Source organism: Mchenga conophoros, linkage group LG1, assembly GCF_057382185.1.
Source record: "Mchenga conophoros isolate Kocher_MC1m ecotype Shallow Benthic linkage group LG1, M_conophoros_male_GT1.1, whole genome shotgun sequence".
Lineage (NCBI taxonomy): Eukaryota > Metazoa > Chordata > Actinopteri > Cichliformes > Cichlidae > Mchenga > Mchenga conophoros.
In genome coordinates this window covers 42,716,971-42,735,059 of record NC_140526.1, presented here as the reverse complement: position 1 = coordinate 42,735,059, position 18,089 = coordinate 42,716,971, and the positions used below count along the sequence as shown (strand labels likewise).

The 18,089-nt window shown below is 43.7% G+C and overlaps 2 protein-coding genes across 4 annotated transcripts; one reads left to right on the top strand and one right to left on the bottom strand.

Annotated features, from left to right (window-relative positions):
* Positions 1-339: 339 nt before the first annotated feature.
* shcbp1 (SHC SH2-domain binding protein 1) lies at positions 340-12,144 on the bottom strand. Its single transcript, XM_085279116.1, has 13 exons — positions 11,874-12,144; positions 11,101-11,307; positions 10,901-11,016; positions 8,700-8,908; positions 8,522-8,617; positions 8,212-8,442; positions 7,012-7,189; positions 6,437-6,557; positions 5,538-5,669; positions 2,959-3,077; positions 1,617-1,703; positions 1,255-1,393; positions 340-1,178 (listed from the first exon to the last, which is right to left on the bottom strand). Exons 1-13 carry the CDS (start codon positions 12,010-12,012, stop codon positions 847-849), a joined length of 2,106 nt encoding a protein of 701 aa, XP_085135242.1. The 5' UTR covers positions 12,013-12,144; the 3' UTR covers positions 340-846.
* Positions 12,145-14,984: 2,840 nt separating this feature from the next.
* On the top strand, positions 14,985-17,855 carry tssc4 (tumor suppressing subtransferable candidate 4). 3 transcript variants are annotated; one of them, XM_085279090.1, is made up of 2 exons: positions 14,985-15,091; positions 16,434-17,855. In XM_085279090.1, the coding sequence occupies exon 2, from the start codon at positions 16,460-16,462 to the stop codon at positions 17,333-17,335; it is 876 nt and encodes a 291-aa protein (XP_085135216.1). In that variant the 5' UTR covers positions 14,985-15,091; positions 16,434-16,459; the 3' UTR covers positions 17,336-17,855. The 3 variants fall into 3 exon arrangements, with proteins under 3 accessions (XP_085135216.1, XP_085135210.1, XP_085135227.1); XM_085279084.1 differs by having other exon boundaries at positions 15,057-15,260; XM_085279101.1 differs by having other exon boundaries at positions 15,057-15,359.
* Positions 17,856-18,089: the final 234 nt, after the last annotated feature.

Here is an 18,089-nt window from a genome sequence, read left to right as displayed (position 1 = left end):
CTCTTTTATGACATTGATGACAGAACATATCCTGAAAGAATACACTGAAAGCTGAGACTCAAAAACATGTCTGTTATGTAACTATGTAACTATATTTGGAGTGTTTCAGTAAAGAGGTTAAACCCCCCCCCCCCTGTCAGTGTCTAAACATATATAAGGACCTAACTACATAAACCATGGCATTTAAAAAGGAGTTGTACGTTTTGTTTTTGTTCTTCATTAATGGAATTGCACAGAACTGGTCAAGGACGGCCACACAAGTTTGCCAGCAAAGACCCGTCCGACATGTGTTCTTTGTCCCAGGTGAGGTGCACATCCAGACAGAAGAGGATGGAAATATGACTTTAAAATGTATTTTATTCATCCATTTCACAAAATGCATCATCAACCACACTTGGTTCTTTCTAAATATTAAACTGTAGAGTTAATTTTTATTCTGTTTTCAGAACATGGCAAATAAAACTTTTCTAAACTGTTAACTTTGTCATACACGTCTGAAAAATCTGAACTCATTGTTCTAAAAAGCATCTGTGTGAACCTCAGCACTCTGCAAGCCACCACCTCAGAATAAAACAGAAACCAAACGTGGATTTAAATTCTTTTTTTAAAAAGCTCAGAGGAATAAAACGGATAAAAGAATTTGTGCAAATTCCACAGGAAGGGTTGATCCACAGCCACTGGACGTTAACATCAGAGCTGATATTTAGACCTGCCTGTGCACAGCTCCACACACGTGAATCAGAACAACACATTCCTGCAACATTTATTTTATGGCAAAAAGATTAGTGTCATCATACACACTGGGCAGAAATGCCGAGGGGTGCGTGGCAATGTTAGGTCACAGTGTTAGTAGCAGAAGGTGCCAAAATCGCCCATGCCGTTGCGCTTGAACTGGTTTCCTTGAAAGGACACAAAGATTTGGTGGTCTTTCAGATCCTCAACAGCTTGGCTGGACATCTCCACGTTCCTGCTTAGCTGACGGCTAAACTGCCACTTCCTGCCTGTAGACGCAGCCGCATCACCGTCTGAGCTGTTCTTAGCAGACCCAGCCAAAAGAGGTAGCGAGGGGCTGCTGCTGGACGTGGTGCTGACAGGTGGTGTTGAAAATGAGGTGGAGATCAAGTGATGGTCTAAAGATCCTCCCTGCTTTTCCTCTTGTGTGTGTGCATCAGGGTGCTCTGCGAGGAAAGGGGCAGCTGATTATAGATTGTGCACTGGGCTATCAAAGCTGCCTCACATTACCACCTTACCCACCTTCACTTCTGCCCACAGGGATGCTGGGCTCTTCCCCACTGTTGGGTTTCACCAGAATCACCCCATAGCCTTCATTGTTGTGGATCACATTGTTCTCCATGGTGATGGAAGGCATTGCATCCATCTGATCAGCAAAGTCCTACACGCACACGCACATGCTGGGCATCACACCTGCAGCCTGTTTGTTGCAATGCAGCAGTGCTAACCACTGCATCACTGCCACTCAAAGCACAAGCACTACTGTGTCCACAATGGGGGTAAAAGGCCTACTAACAATACAGCATCAGTGATAACAGCTTTACAAAGTCAGGACGATGGAGTTGGCAGAAATATGAATATTGGCAAGATGAATCTCATCTCACCTTGATGAGGATCCCATCCTTACAATGATGGATGCCGTTACCAACAAGACTGCAAACGCTGCCGGGGTAAATCTCCACACCTGCCCCCTGCACACAGACAAGGAGCAGCATAACCAGTCAGCTGATCAGAGAACCGTCACACACAACAAGAACACTGGGACATAGGGTTGTTTTGTTTTTTTACACAAAGCTTTACTGATCTTGTGTCAGGTCATTAGCTGGCAGGTCAGCATAGTTTCCAGTGTAACACATACTTCACAGTAGGGCCGCCACAAATAATTATTTTGATAGTCGACTAGTCACCGATTATTTCTGCGATTAGTCGACTACTTAGAGCATCATCCATTGGACGTAAAACTACAGCTTATTGCACCAGCAGCATCTGCTCTTATATAACTATCACTAGCTTACAGCTTTAAGTGTTTAAGGTCTGTGCTAACTAAAAATAAAGACAAGATGATAGTTTATTAAATTTTAATGAAATCTGCAGATTGTTTTGGTGAAGTTTAATAAACTCCTTGCTATCTAAAATATAACAGGACACCGGAGTAAATTCTCGAGCATCTCACACTTCTGATAATCAGCTGTCTGCTTGACGTTTATTCAGCTGTGTAAAAACTGTAACTTTAATCTCAGCCAAACCGATTTACTCAGGAACAAATAAAATACTAAAAAAAGCCAAACAATAACATTTTTAAGTTCTCTAAGTGACTCATATATCATGTTTAACCTGAGTAGCGAAAGACGGCGGTGGGTTTGGAAACGATCTGCCGGGAGTCCGCTGTTCTCACGGCTCTAGTGACCTAGCTCCGGCTAGCTATCGAGCTAGTGGGTAACAGACGTCTCCGAAAACGTCGGAGCGCTTTTGAAAATATGTGGTGTCCTGATAAACTGAGCAGATATTTGAGGTTTACACAGCTACATTCTCGCCTGAAAATATGTTAAACGTTTATTTTGTGACCCAGAAAGAATAATAAGAGTAATATTAAAACTAACTAGCTGCCGCCATTGTTGGAAACTGAGCTGCGCTATGAATTCTGGGACACAGCTTCTTCTTCTTCGGGGTTTAACGGCAGCTGGCATCCTTGTACATGCAGTGCTGCCATCTTCTGTTTCAGTCCGTTATTACACTCTTAAATCCTGCTACTTATTCCTGCGTCTTTTGTGATCTTACAAAGCTTCAAACGACGCGTCGACTATTAAATCAGTCGTCGACGATTTTGATAGTCGACGTAATCGTGACTAGTCGACTAATCGTGGCAGCCCTACTTCACAGCATGGAGGAACTGGCCATATCTTTTGTTTCCAGAAAACCATGTGATGGGTGGAGTTCAGGTCTCACCTTGGAGCCATACAGGTCGCACATGTTCATGGTGAGACGGGCAGATGTTCTCACGATGACTCCAGTGGTGTCACACTGTAGCACACAGTTCTCCATATTCAGAGTCCCCTGACGCACACCTGGCAGTCAAACCGGAACGAGAAGAAAGGCATCATTACTACACACCTCAACACAACACCACGCACCTAAGATAAACACAACCTCCAGTCCAACTGACCACACGACCTAAAACAGACCTGGGCATTTTACACGGGCCACATACGGTATGTTGTAAGCACAAATTAACAAGTGTTTATGCTGTGCATGCAATACAACTGTGTTGCTTTTATTTTGAAAACCCTCGACGTATTATCTGCTTCTGTCTGCACAGCGTCAGGTGATGCCAGCTACCCCTGGCCCCCACGGTCATGTTTGACTTTGACTACTTTTCCCAGGCTGTGGATGAGAGCTGCGGTGTACGTGACACTGCCCAGCTACTCGTCTTTTTACGTGGGATCACTGCAGACTTCAAAATCACGGAGGAGCTGGCAGCCATGCAGTCAATGAAAGGGACAGGGAGTCATTTCTTCACAAAGGTAAATGCATGCTTGGAGAAGCTGGGCGTGAAATGGGACAAAGCGATAGGTGTGAGAACAGATGGTTGACCAAGTCTGACAGCTAAAAATGTTGGACTTCATCAGAGCAGAGCACTGAATCACAGACAGTTTGTTGCACTTTTGGAGGAAAACGTAAGCTACCACACAGCTGTCAGGAGGCTCGGTGTGGGAAAACTGCAAAGCAAGGGCCTTTTTGTGCATGCAACGTACAGAGCAGTGAGGGCTTTCAAGAGAAAGTTGCAGCTTCTCTTAAGCCAAATGTGGGACAATATTCTCACTCACGTGCCAACACTCAAGGAAGCCACACCACCAGCTGATCACCTCCACAGGTACTCATCCATGTTGGAAGCATTGCATGGTGAGTTTTCAAGCCAATTTCAAGACTTCAACACAGCCAAGAGTGAAATGCACACAGTTTCTTCTCCCTAGTCTGACACACTACTGGCAGAGCAGTTTAGGTCAGTCCCACTGCCCGAGTTTCACTCTCCACTCAAAGACTTTCCACACAAGCCCAGAGGATTCTACTCCACTTAGGATCTACCTACGTATGTGAACACACATTCTCAGTGATGAAGTTCAACAAATCCAGATCCTCTGTCACTGATGATCACCTCTTAGCTGTACTTTGAATAGCCACCTTAGACATTCAGCCAGATTTCAATACACTTGTTCAAGCTGAAGACAGACTGGATTTTTCCTCACTAAACTGAAAACATCAAAAGTTGCTTATTTTTAAACACCTTTACAGTATTTGTGAAAATTAACAAGCTAAAATTAAACAGTAATGATGGTTTTTGTTTTAAGTTGTTGTTACTTTTATAGGATTATTTTCTTCTTCGTCCTACACCACAATTCAAAAATATACAGAAATATCTACAAAATATTCTTATACTTCTGATTACCAGCAGCAGCTTTTATACATATATACACACACACGGCAGTATCGAACGCTGCACTGAGGTCTAGCAGGACAAGCACAGAGATGAGTCCACTGTCAGAGGCCATAAGAAGATCATTTGTAACCTTCACTAAAGCTGTTTCTGTGCTGTGATGAGCTCTGAAACCTGACTGAAACTCTTCAAATAAACCTCTGCAGATGATCTGTTAGCTGTTTGACAACTACTCTTTCAAGGATGTTTGATATAAAGGAAGGTTGGAGATTGGCCTATAATTAGCTAAGACCGCCGGGTCAGGTGATGGCTTGAGTGAAGTAACGGTTTAACTACTGCCAGCCTGAAGGCCTGTGGTACAGACTTTTTGTCAGCCTGGCTACAGTGCTAGAGACAAACCTAGGGCTGCTTATATTTTCTTCAATTAGTCATGAAAATCAGTCAGATGTTGTAGCTTTAAGGAGAGCTTTTTTTATAACGCAGCAAACTGGCTTTCCGGGCTAAATGATGATCTTCTAAATTAGCGAGATATCATTTCCTCAGAATTATCTGTTTAAGGTGTGCGTTTGAAAGTTATACAGAATACTGGGCGTGGCTCAAGAGTTGGGCGTTCGTCTTGTAATCGGATGGTTGCCGGTTCGAGCCCCGGCTCCGACAGTCCCGGTCGTTGTGTCCTTGGGCAAGACACTTCACCCGTTGCCTACTGGTGGTGGTCAGAGGGCCCGATGGCGCCAGTGTCCGGCAGCCTCGCCTCTGTCAGTGCGCCCCAGGGTGGCTGTGGCTACAATGTAGCTGCCATCACCAGTGTGTGAATGTGTGGATGACTGAATGTAGTGTGAAGCGCTTTGGGGTCCTTAGGGACTAGAAAAGCGCTATACAAATACAGACCATTTACCATTTACTGTTCTTCTGATCTGACACTTTGTTCAGGAAAGCTACAACACCCAAAATGAAGTAATCAGCCTACGTCTGCACTTGTCTTAGTGTTTGCGGCTGGGTTTTTAAAGCGTAAAGGTTAGCTCCTGTGTCCCTGCCTGTTTGAATATGACACAATGCGTTAGTGTGATGGCAGCTCAGAGCACGTAATACTCACACAGAATGCCTTCAATGGCATCATGCTGGATGAACTTGATGTTGGAGAGTCTGACATCAGCGCCTGTAGACTCCACAAATGAGTCACCTTTGCTTTTCTTCTCAATCACCACTTCATCAGGAAACCCAAAGCCTGACACACACACACACACACACACACACACACACACACACACAGTTAAAGAAGCCCCTGAAACCACACAAAGGGGCTCTGCATTTCACACACTTTCCATTCAATGGTGGCTGCATGTAACTGTAACCACGATCAGAGGAGATCTCAGCTGAGTTGGCAAACAGACCGCGGCATTCAGGATGAAGAAAATGTGACAAAGATGGAAATGTGTGCGATCCACCCTCAGACGTGTCAGCAGGTGCAGGCATTTACACCCGGCTCCACGTCAGCACCTTCATAACTGATGTCCATCTCGTCTCCCTGAATGGTGTTGCTATAGCAATAATAATGTTTGTATTAATGTACGAGTGCTATCACAGGTGATATGATATCACAGCACCAGCGTATGTGCTGTCTTTTTTTGTAATATATCAACCTGCGAACGTTTGGGCTCAGCTGCAGCTCAGGAGCTCCGCTGATGGTGTCAATGTTCGAGGGGTCCTGACGTGTAGCTGCATGTGACCATCACAGATCAGTCTACCTGTACATACAACTATGAAGTGCACTGTGAAGCTCCCAGGTTAATAACTTATAACCAACGTTTGCGTAAAACATAGTGGCCCCTTCATTTCAACCATGGCGAGCTTGCATGTACTTCTTAATTTGATGGACACACAAACAGGGCTCTTCAAGAGGAACGGCACATCATGCATAAAACATCTGAATTGACATCTTTGGTTTCCATGTATTAGCATCACTTCTACACAAGCATGGCGTGAGTGTCCTACCTTCTATGGTGATGGAGTCTGGTATGAAGATGGAGCTGCTGACACTGTACATTCCTGGGAGAACAATCACCAAGTCGCCCTGATAGCACGAATCCACAGCTGATACCGGCTCTCTGTGGAACTACGTACATGACACAGTCACCATTAGCAGCTTACAGTCGCCTCACTATGGTTACAAGACAACAACATTAAAATTTGCTGTGTAATAGAGCATGAATGCTGTCAGTGCGAGGGGTTAAGGTGAAGGTTTGGGTGGCTGTAGCTCAGGGGTTTGAGCATGTCATCTGCTAACTGGAAGGTTGGTGGTTCAATCCCCGTCTGCTCCAGTCTGCATGCCAAATACCTTTAAGCAAGGTACTAACCCCAAGTTGTTCTCTGATGCATCAATCGGAGTGTGAACGTTAAAAAGAAGGAAAGAACGGATAGAAAGAAGTGCTTGTGGGTGTGAGGCATGTTGTAAAAAGCGCTTTGAGTTCAGGTAGAGTAGAAAAGAAGAAGAAACAATCCGGTCCAAACTCCAAATGTATTCGCTGACGTGATCTTTGGACACGCAGCTATGCTTCTGTGCAACTGACCTGAATTTCAGTGTCTTCAGATGAGCATAGAGGAATGAGTCTGGCACTAAGCAGAGACTGCAGCTGGACGGTGCTGCAGGACGCAGTAACCACATGAACCACCTTTGCGCCTGATGCTCGAGGTCCTCTGCTCTGCACACACTGCTGCCTCGTATTTCCTTTATAGGCCAGCACGTATCTACATGAGAGGAGGGGTGTAGAACACTGGGCGTGAGAAGGAACAATGAAGGACATGCACACGAGGGTTTTAATAATCGATTAAAATCGATTCTGGCTTGGATAACGTGAAATCGATTCATTAAAATCCTGAATCGATTTTTTAATATAAATTTATTTTGCCCGAAATGCCAGAATCTCAGGTTAAACCTCAAAATTTCAACAACCACCAAACAGCTAAGACAGTAATGAGAGCAGGAACACGGCTTCTGCACAGAGACGTGAACACAAAGCGCCGACCCGCCGACGGATCAGAATCAGTGAGATGTGACTTTCTCACCCGACAGCACGGACACGGTCGGGGCTGAAAGCGGACAGCTCGCCGTTTCTGATCCGTCGGCGGGTCGGCGCTTTGTGTTCACGCCCTTTTTGCGCTGTTAGTTTGATCTCTCTCCAAACTACGCTTCACCTCTTAACCTTTTTTGCATTATTCGCTTGCTTGTTACACACAAGTCTACCGTTGTTTACAGCCTGTCGGACGCTGTTTTTTTCCCCTTTACTCTCTTGGAAATGAGATTTTTAATCTCAATGAGATTTTTTACCTGGATAAATAAAGGATTAATAATAACTTACTTACTGAACAAATTTAAACTCTTTAAAATTATACAAAATGCCTGTTAGTCGTATCTCTAATAAAACCGCTGTAACGTCAGAGCTAACGTTCATATGTTGATTAATGGTTTTCTTTCGTTTTTGATCTACTGCAGAATGTTTTTATGAAATCCAGAACAGGAAAATCTCCTTCATGTTTTTCTGTGTTTTATGCTCAGCTACTTTGACACAAAGGCCTCTGCTGTGATGCTCACACCTTTGATAAAGTCTTGCGTGTGTCAGCTTCCTTTTTATTGATACAGAAATATGGAAATGTACTGATCTGAATTATAATATTTCTGACTGTCTGAGGCAATTTTCCCAGATTCAAATCGAACTGAATCGAATCGATTCTAGAAATCAGTGACGATGCCCAGCCCTGATGCACACTACCTCAGCAGGGGGTTCTCAATGATGCGCAGCTTGCGTTTGAAGCTCTCCAGCTGGTCACAGAGCTTCAGGCCCTCTACCATGGACACGTTGTCGAGCTCCGAGTCCGAGTCGGCACTGAGGCCACTGCGCAACGCGGAGAACTGCTGGAAGCACTTGGAACACTTCTCCAGTAAGGACTGGTACTCTGCCACCAGGCCTGCTGGGACTCTGTCCTCCAACATGTCGTAGTAGCTACGATAAGACATGTTTTAGTCAGGGCTACGGACACAAACCAACACTTCTTAATATAGGATCATCCTAGAGTGCTCACAGTCGTATCCGGGGTTCCACACAGCGGACAAAGTAGTCAAAGTCATCATCCTCCTCTTCCTCATCCCACTCCCTCCAGATGTGTTTATAGAAAAACCTGCAGATGAAAGGAAAGGATGTCACATATACGTCAGGGCAAAACAACAACATGTAATCTCCCCATGGCCTCCAAGTCCTACCTTACATGCTCAAGGGCAAGGGCAGTCTGATCAATGTCCCCAGACTCCTCGTAGACCACCTGCAGCTCCTGCAGGGGCACTTTGTGCTGAGTGGCCTCCAGGAGAGACGTCATGGCCTCTTCATGGAGCTCAACGCCTCTGGTATCACACTGCAGAGGCAGCACCAGCCTCACACGTGCCTTCAGGTCCTTCACTTCCACGTCTCGCACCTGAAACCACCAGCAGCCACAACCCAAGGATTACAAACCAACGTCCTCCAAGCTCTACATTAGCACGCACGTTTGTTTGCTGCGCCTTTGATTATGTGCATTTACATTCTGTAAAGGCAGCAGACACTGTGCAGCCCCCTCTTTGGTCCTTTTCCAGTGAGCTACAGTCACTGATGGCATCAACAGCGTTACAGTGCACTATAGTTGTGTAACACTATAGCACTGTGGGTGGTGTTTCCAAACTATAAAATAACCACTGAGCACTTTCAGAAAAACTAAAGAAATTTTAAAAAGGTAGAGAAAGTAATGTTTTTAGTAAAAAAGATTGCTGCACTCATAAATATACATTGATTAGTGTGCAATAACATTTCCTAACAAATTGATGTGTTCTTAAAAACGTTTATCCATTAAGAGTTCACAGGAGCAATGTTGGAGCACAGGTTATGTTGGCCCGCCACCTCGAATCCAGCGCTTGGACCTCTGTATGTCACTGGAGACTCGCCAGATACGTACTTTTTAAATTTAAAGATGACAAATGCCTAACTCTCAACCTACATGACTTCACCACTGGCCTCTGTCTTCTGCCCCTCCTCCTCACCTCATGCCTTGTCTCCTGAACTGAAGTCAGGGCTCCAACACAGAAAAACTTGCATAAACATGTATCTGTGAAGGTTCTCAGTCATCCAGGTCATCGTAGCCTCAGGAGCTTGCAAAGGAAAGCGTCTGGACTTCTTTAAGTTACTTGAAGACGTTTCACCTCTCATCCGAGAAGCTTCTTCAGTTCTAAGGTCAAATGGTGGAGAGTCCCAGATATAAACCTAGTGGGAGTGACCCCCCACAGAGGGACCAAGGACCCACCCTGAGTGGGTGTGAGGGCCATCTGACCTCAGGACATCACATGATAGGGTGGGGCCAGGTTTCACAATGAGCTCACCCGAAACCCTGGCTGATTGTGACCCAATCCCTCTTTCACACCGTGGCTCATGTGATTAGAGGATCATCAGGGGGTCCTTTGTCCCTCTGTGGGGGGAAACTCCCACTAGGTTTATATCTGGGACTCTCCACCATTTGACCTTAGAACTGAAGAAGCTTCTCGGATGAGAGGTGAAACGTCTTCAAGCAACTTAAAGAAGTCCAGACGCTTTTCTTTGCAAGCTCCTTTGACAATGTATGAACATGCTTGTTTATTCCTGAAATTGTCACAGCAGATTACACATCTGGCCCTTCTGTCTCAGGACAGCTGACTACAAGCCAGATAAAGACCAGCTGGTCATAAGCTAACATCATGCCAGCATGTCAGGCTCTAGTGTCCTACAAATCACACTTTCCCTCTGATAAACACTTAGATTACATTCTTAAACAATATAAAAGTTTTTTCACTAAATGTCAGAGTCTGGCAACGTTAGATCCACTTTAAGCAACTTTTCTCCTAACAGAGACTGCACAAAAATAAAACAGGCAAGACTTAGTGACAGAAAAGTTCAGAATATCCTCAACATCTCTGTCATGAGCCAAAAGTGACTGATCCACGCATCTCGACTCCTTTCACACTTACAATTCCCTCCAGAGTAAATGATGTGGACAACAGACATTTTGACAGCTGAGGTAGACGGCGCACTGACAGCCTACAACCACTACAGCTGAACGGCAGCCAGCATCGTTTGTAGGCATTTAAATTGCTGTAAAGGACTCGCTGGCCTACATTCTGTCATGAATGACATCAAGTCAGTGTGAGCCACAAACATCATTCCTGTCACAAGTTCAAGATGCAATCGGTGTTTGATAAAGCTGACAAAGCTGAGATGGTTTTTGTTTGCACTTGTTGCACTGCTGCACGCAGCTAAACATGATGCAGAGTGGAGTACACAGCTACAGCCATCACCCTGCAGACTCCGCTTTCACACGTGTCATCAGAGAGGGATGGAAAGCAGTCCTTACAGCGTCGTTATGACTAGACTGTGTGATCACAGGTTAATGAAAGCATTACGTTACCTCCACCAGAACATCAAAGATATCAGTAGACCAAAGAGCCAACCAGTCACATGGCTCCACCGTTTTCTCCAGGTAGTCTGCTGTGAAGTCCTTCACCTCTGAAGGCTTACAGTCTCCTACACACACAAGAACACAAGGACTGAGATCAGCAGTCTAATTTCTCAGGGTTACGATTATTAATATTAGCAGACGTCGGTTACCGAGCATGTAGTCCTGGTAGGCCTTGAACCTCTCGTAGAACAACAGGTGGCTGGTCTGGAACGTGTCAGGAAGACTTGAACTTCCTCCCGAAGGTGGCTCACGTCTCTGCAGCCCAGTCCCCGACGCTTCAGTGTTATAGTAGTATGTTCCACTGTCGTCATCACTGCCATCTTCATCTTTCTTCTCCTCCTCGTTTTTAAACAAGGCTGTTAAAGACGGAAACACCATGGAGGAAAATCTTTGTTCACATGGACTATTTTACTGGTCAAAAGCAATAAGACTGACGGACTGTGTTTAAATTAACCTCATAAATGAAATATTCAGCGTTTATTTCCTGGTTTGTAGGGACTCCTGAAAAGCAAGTCTACCACACATCTGTTTGAGCGTTACCACTTAATCTGCGACACCTAACAGCTGGAGCGTATACTAGCATGTGGTACATTTGCACAGAGGGCTGAAAGAGCCATTCAAAATGTAAGCATAGCTTAGTGCCACAGTAGTGTTGAAGGTTCAGCCTACAGCACGATGTGTGCACGTTTATCTGCATCACTGTTGCAGAACCGTCTGCGTAGACGCGTCGCGTGAGCGAAACATGAAAGCTAACAGTGTTAACGTGACAGGCCTGCTACAAACACATATGCGCTGTCATTAGCACACATGGGTCAGTTAAGCAGTGCTAGAGCAGTCAAATGCACGGCAGGAAGCCTACAAGCTGGTTCCTGTTTTAAAAGATTACAACGCGGACGTGGATGATCACTGCTGCTGACCTCACCTCGATTTATATCCGCCCCGCCGTAGCCTTTACCGGCCGGGCCGTTGTCCGTGTCTCCGTTACCCAAGTCCAGATTAACCACGACCACGTCTGACGCGTCGTTCCCCGGACACGCAGCATCCCGCGAATCCTGCTCCATAAAGAACTTGTAAAATCTTTTCTTCTGCACGTTTAGGCTGAAAGCCACTAACGTCTCTTCGGAAAACAGTCACAAAACTAGCAGCAGCCACCCTGTTTTCAAAATATCCCGGTTTGGAGTGTCTCAACCAATCACAACAGGGCAGCTGCGGGATGGTCCGCCCCCTAGTGCAGACGTGTCGAGTAGCGTCCGCCCTGATGATTCTTATAATAATAATAATAATAATAATAATAATAATAATTATTATTATTATTATTATTATTATTATTATTATTATTATTATTATTATTATTATTATTATTATTATTATTATTAGGGCCCGAGCACTGAGAGTGCGAAGGCCCTATTGTGTCTGCTCCGTTTCTTCTTCTTATTATTATTCAGGAAAAACAAGGGCCTTTTTGAGGGCCTAAACATGCTCATGAAATTTTGCACACATGCCGGGTCTGGTGATTTTGTATTTTTGTATTTTAAGATTTTGTATTTTAATGGTTTTACAAATCAGCACTGGGAAATGTCAGTGTAATGGTGAAACAGCAAAAAACCGGGGGGATTTTCGAGACTAATGAAAATGTCCGGATTTTCCCACAGAGGACTCATATGTGTGACTTCATCCCTGAGCAGCAGCTTTGTGGTTGTTCTGCGCTCACAGACGGGACAGACTGCGTGCATCAGCGCCTATTGATGTTTAAAAAATGCCAAAGCACAACTGCAGCTTTTCAGACGAACTGCAAAAAAAATTCCCTCGTACCGTCGTATTTTTCTTATACAGATGAGGCCTTATTTCTGTACCATTATTTAATTCCATTTTTTAATTTCATTTTTAATTAACATATTTAAACGAAGGCATCGTTTAAATATGTTAAAAACTGGGTCAAGTGTCCTCTGTTTTGGAAAATATGGTGATACAGACTGTATGTTGCAATTATTTTTGTTTTAATGAAGAGGACACTGATGTCATTATAGGGTCCAGACAGATAGGTTGTCCATTTTTTAAGAGTGAAGAGGGAATGACATCTGTAACTGATTCTGCGAATGCCACATTTTAAAAAAAATAAATTCAGAGTAATTCAGCAATGCTCAACTATCTGTGTCAGAGTCCCTTGATTAAATTGATTAAAAAAGAACTGAACACTGAGTTTTTAATATACACTGGAGCGGACTTCTTCGGCTTCTTATTGGCGGTTAGCAAGCAACGTTTTGGTGCAGTACCTCCACCAACTGGAGTGAAGTGTGAATGGTATACTAACTTTCTACATATATATCTAGGACTGACCTCACACCCTATTGTTTGCCAGTGGTAGTTTCAGTCAATGTGTAAATGTGCTGTTGATACGGTTATAGGGAAACCTGCAGTCAGCTGAGACTGAAGTCACTTGGATGAGTGATGAAACGTTTTTCCCACTGAAAATGCTCCATCCAGATACACAGAATCAACCCTTTGGGATTTCCTTTCCTGGATGATTGAGTATACATCAAGCCATATATTTATAATATATAATAATAAAATTATAAACTATATTCTCTCTATTAACTCAACAAAAAAGAACATCTGAACTAGAAATTTGTCCAAAACATCTTTATGTCCAGCTGCAATTTGTTGTTTTGTAAATTATGTAACAGTTCTCTCATATTTCGTAAAGAACAATAATGTTATACTGCCTCTTCTTGAAAAAAAAAGTTCATTTTCCTGCAACATGGATTGCAGGATTCTTTATATGGATTCTTTTGATGTGCATTCTTGCCTGTGCATTTGGGACAAGCTCTTATCTTTTGCAAAGATAAATCAACAAATGAGGTTATTATTCCCCCCCCCCCACACACACACACACGTTAAATACTCGCTGAAGTAAAATGTATTTCCTCATTGCATTGAAGGCAGAAGTCAAATCAACAACATTGCACCTCCTGTGCCCTTTGTGACTTTTTCCCACTGATCCACTTTTGAAGAGGTGAGCTATTTATTAACCACTTGCTCCATACATTAAGCACAGGGGTCAGGGCCACTGGACGAAACTCACTAAGGGCTTTGGAACCCGGCCTGTTGAGAAGTGGCTTAATTATTTCTTAATTACACTAGTCTTCCGTATTCTAGGAACTATTCAAGTATTTAATACAAACCAAAACAGTTTGATCAAGATCCTAAGTTCCCCTTCAACTGTGCTTAACAAGCTTTCAAAATGCTTTATATGGCTCAATCATAGACAAACATTTGCCAACCATTTCCTCAGACAGATGAATTGTAGTGCTCTGGGCTACGTCAGCCATCACAGTCCATTGTCCTTTCTTTAAAATCTGCAGCATCAAAACGAGTATAAAATTATTGAAATTATTGGCAAAGGACAGACAGTCAACTGGACAGTGGTACATTTGGCCCTTCCCATCATCCCGTTCAGACCCTTAACATTAATCCCTGTAATCTTGTCTACTGTGCAGCCAAAATGACTTGATTGCATCCTTTTTCATTTCCCCAACGTAGTTTTAAAATCTCTTGACATGGATGATCCTCATTATTATTAAATTCTTCTTTTATCTTTTTAAAAGCAAACATTACATTTTACCAATCTTCCAGATTATGCCATCATCAGAAAAGCCCAATCCATTCTCCAAATGTTCAAACTTACCAGTAATAGATAAGAATGTGGACTCTCTATACTTCCCTGGGAGAAACCATTCTCAGAAAACAAAACAAATCCCTGAAACACTTTGTGCTGTTCTTACTTGTATTCACCGATCATGTAAAAAATATAAAAACAAACAAACATTGAACTATTAATGCCTATCTCCTTTAATTTTATTAAAAACATTCCGCGATATATCATAAGCTTTCTCCGTGTCAACAAAAGGCAGCCACCGCACTCTCCTTCCAAACATAAAACGGTGCATAGTATATGTCAGGATGCTTCCCGAGTGAAACGCGCCTTTTCTGTGTAGACTTTTCGCGGGAGGCTCGTCTGATCCTTTTGCAGCCACAGTTTGTGGCCGCTGGGGGCAGCAGCTTCTGAGACGCAAGCGTAGAGGAAGTCGATGTTTACGCGTCGTTGTAAACTACCGGGTCGGTGTTAGCGCCAGCAGTCAGGTAAACCACTGACAGGGTGAAATGTTTTTTGAGAATGATCCCCGGCAGTTCTCTTACCGCTGCTCTGCAGCGCAACAGCACTTAGCATTAGCGTGCTAGCTGGCTGGACAGGAGCCGGGACTGCGCAGAATCAGTAACCCGGGAGATCCGCGCAGCGCTGTGCCACAAAGTAATTTTCGATGTTTCTTTGTGTTTCCAGCGTGCAGTACATTTACTTCTGTTGTTAGATAGGCTGTGGAGAACAGGGTTTGCAAAAAGGTTATATAAAGTAAGTCAGAGCTATACCGGTTACGGTTACAGTTTCTGTTGTCCTCTTGGCCGCATCTCTCTTTAAAAAGAATTTATGTTAGTGCCACTCTTTACCCGAATAAGTGAAGGATGTATAGCAGTCACTTTGTCAGCCACTGATTGCAATGTTTAACTTGAGTACTGAAGGCGAGAAGGACATGTCCTGGTCAAACATGACTCCATGATTCCTCACAGTGTTACTGCAGGAAATGCTCTCCAGAGGAAGAATCTGGTTTGATATTCCCAAGATTTTTAGGGCCGAGTACAATAATCTCCGTTTGAGCTGAACTTGGAAGCAGAAAGTTAGAGGTCATCCAGTTCTTTGAGACATTCCTGTTTTTAAACTAATTGATGGGTGGTGTCTCTGCTCATTGACAGATAGAGCTGGGAATGATACTAATGATGGCAGTATGAAGGAAGCCTCTATAATGTAAACAGAAGCACTTGCATGAAATGTGTGTTATTGGTTGAATGAGGCTTGCAGCAGAAAGCGCTTTGAGTGCTCACTTAAGTATAAAGGTCAGTGTATTATTATGGCCTACGCTCACTCTACAGTATTAGTGGCATGACTTAAATATTGTTATTAATAATTATCGCCATGTCGAGGGTGTTGCATGCTGAATTTGACATCACATCCTGTGTCACGTGCTTCAGTCGGTCGTGCACCTCTCACCCCCTCTTTTGTAGTGTGCTGTGGCTGCCACAGCTGGATTTCAGACTCGAGTGTACAATCGTAGGTTTTCTACCACCGTTGTAATGATGCATTCCAGTAAAGAAGCTCAGAGACATTGAAACAGTTTGAAAACTTGGAGAGTTTGTGGAAAACACAAAGTATTGGCATCCAGTTTTGACTCGTCCAGAATCTGTATATCCTTATTGTCATTGTAACAGGAGTCCCTGCAGCGTCAAGAGAACAAGTTTAAATATAATTACAAAACAATAGCATGAAATGCTTTTTTTGATTTTGCAATGTTCTTTGAGGAACAACAGTTGAGCCTTGTTGGCCTTGTGATGGTTATTTATAGCACAGCTCTGTTCCTTTCTCCCTCATCAGGTTCTCGTCAGAGTGTTGGTGTCAAGATGTGTGATCAGAAGCATGTCAGACAGCACGGTGATATGATAAACAGTGACGATGGCGACCAGCTGTCAGCCAGTGATGAATCTGAGCCTGAACAACAACCCAGCAGAGCTCCATTTGACCCAGACCTAGACCACAGTGATGATGATGATGATGATGATGTGTGTGCACCAGCAGCTATTCCCATATCTCAGAGTTCATTCAGTCTGAGTGGAGGTACCTCAGCCTTCTCTGACCGCAGCCACAGTATCTTTGACTGCCTAGACAGTATTGGCAGGCAGACTTTCTCCTCTCTAAATCAGAACACTGTTGCAGACGAATCCTCACTTCACAGTCAAAACACAAGCCATCCGTCATCCATCTGTCCCACACCACCAAAGAAGAGATTAGTCCCAGACTACCTAGTGCATCCTGAGCGCTGGACACATTACAGTCTGGAGGATGTGAATGAGAGCAGCGATCAGGAAAATAGCAGGGTGGCTTATCAGTTCCTGTCCAGCCTGGGGCAAGAGGCAAGAGGCAGTTCCCCCTGTGACCTCCAGCACAAGATGATCTTCAGACCCAAGCAACTGCCGAAGGAACAACCTAATGATCAGCTTTCTCTTGTGAGTGCAAAGGAGACAGGAATGCATCTCAGTCACCTACTGGAGGAGGAGGACGAAGAGGCAGAAGGAAGGAAAACAGAAGAACATCTAGACAAAACTGAGAAAGGACAAAAAGATGAAGAGAAGGACACGAGTGGAGCTATGGGTCAAGGAGAGGAAAAGAAAGAGGTGCAAAAAGAAAAGAAGGTAGAAGAGTCCAGGTGCCAGTTCACCTCCTTCAGGAATATGATGACTAAAAACTACAGGAAGCGTCCCGGCTGTGAGGACAACTGATGACGGCAGTGACGTCCTCACCGTCAGCAGCTCAGTGTTTCATCGTACGGTCATATGTGAACTGTACTCTTACTCCGCATGCCTGTATTTGTTCTGCTTCACCCAGCAGCGATGTTCCAGAGTGCTTCACTTCATACTTCCAGTTTCCTTATTGTCGAATTTTAGTTCCTGTTGTATTTGGTATTGTGAGATCAAGTGTTGAATTCAAAGGTTTTTGAGAAAATAAGAAATGGAAAGTTTTCCCAGTGATAGTAATTACTACCATTAAAAACAAATAAACACACCTTCATCACCAGTTTCACCAACACATTAATGAATGAGACAGGCAGTACACAAAATGTAAAGAGATGTTAAGTAAAATGAAGGGTTTATTATTTGCTACATCTTCCAATCTGAATAAACTGTCCTTTTTTTAATTGAAGAAATGGATCCAAATTACAAATGTTTGGATAAGTCAGTTTTAACCATTGATTTAACACTGTTGCCATCTTCTGGAATAAAACTGTTGTAAAGTTGTAAACTACTCGTCTAAAATTGTGTGGCTCCTCCGGCTGCTGAAACAGCTCTGACCCAGGGAGACCCGACTCTGCGAGACTTCTGAGAGTCCCCTGTGTTACAGATCCTGTAAATCCAGATTTTTTTATAGGCAGGGCCCTCGTGGATCACTCATTCTTCCTGCAGACTAGACTGAACTGCGATCTGGGGATTTTGAAGGTCAAGTTAATACTTTGCACTTAGTCATATTCTGTTACCA

Coding starts and splice junctions, on each gene's coding strand:
- tssc4 (XM_085279090.1), top strand. CDS start 16,460: ATGTGTGATCAGAAGCATGTCAGACAGCACGGTGATATGATAAACAGT.
- shcbp1 (XM_085279116.1), bottom strand. CDS start 12,012: ATGGAGCAGGATTCGCGGGATGCTGCGTGTCCGGGGAACGACGCGTCA. Junction 5,670..6,436: donor AGACTCCATCACCATAGAAG/GTAGGACACTCA, acceptor TGTGTGTGTCAG/GCTTTGGGTTTCCTGATGAA. Junction 1,179..1,254: donor CCCTGTGGGCAGAAGTGAAG/GTGGGTAAGGTG, acceptor CTTTCCTCGCAG/AGCACCCTGATGCACACACA.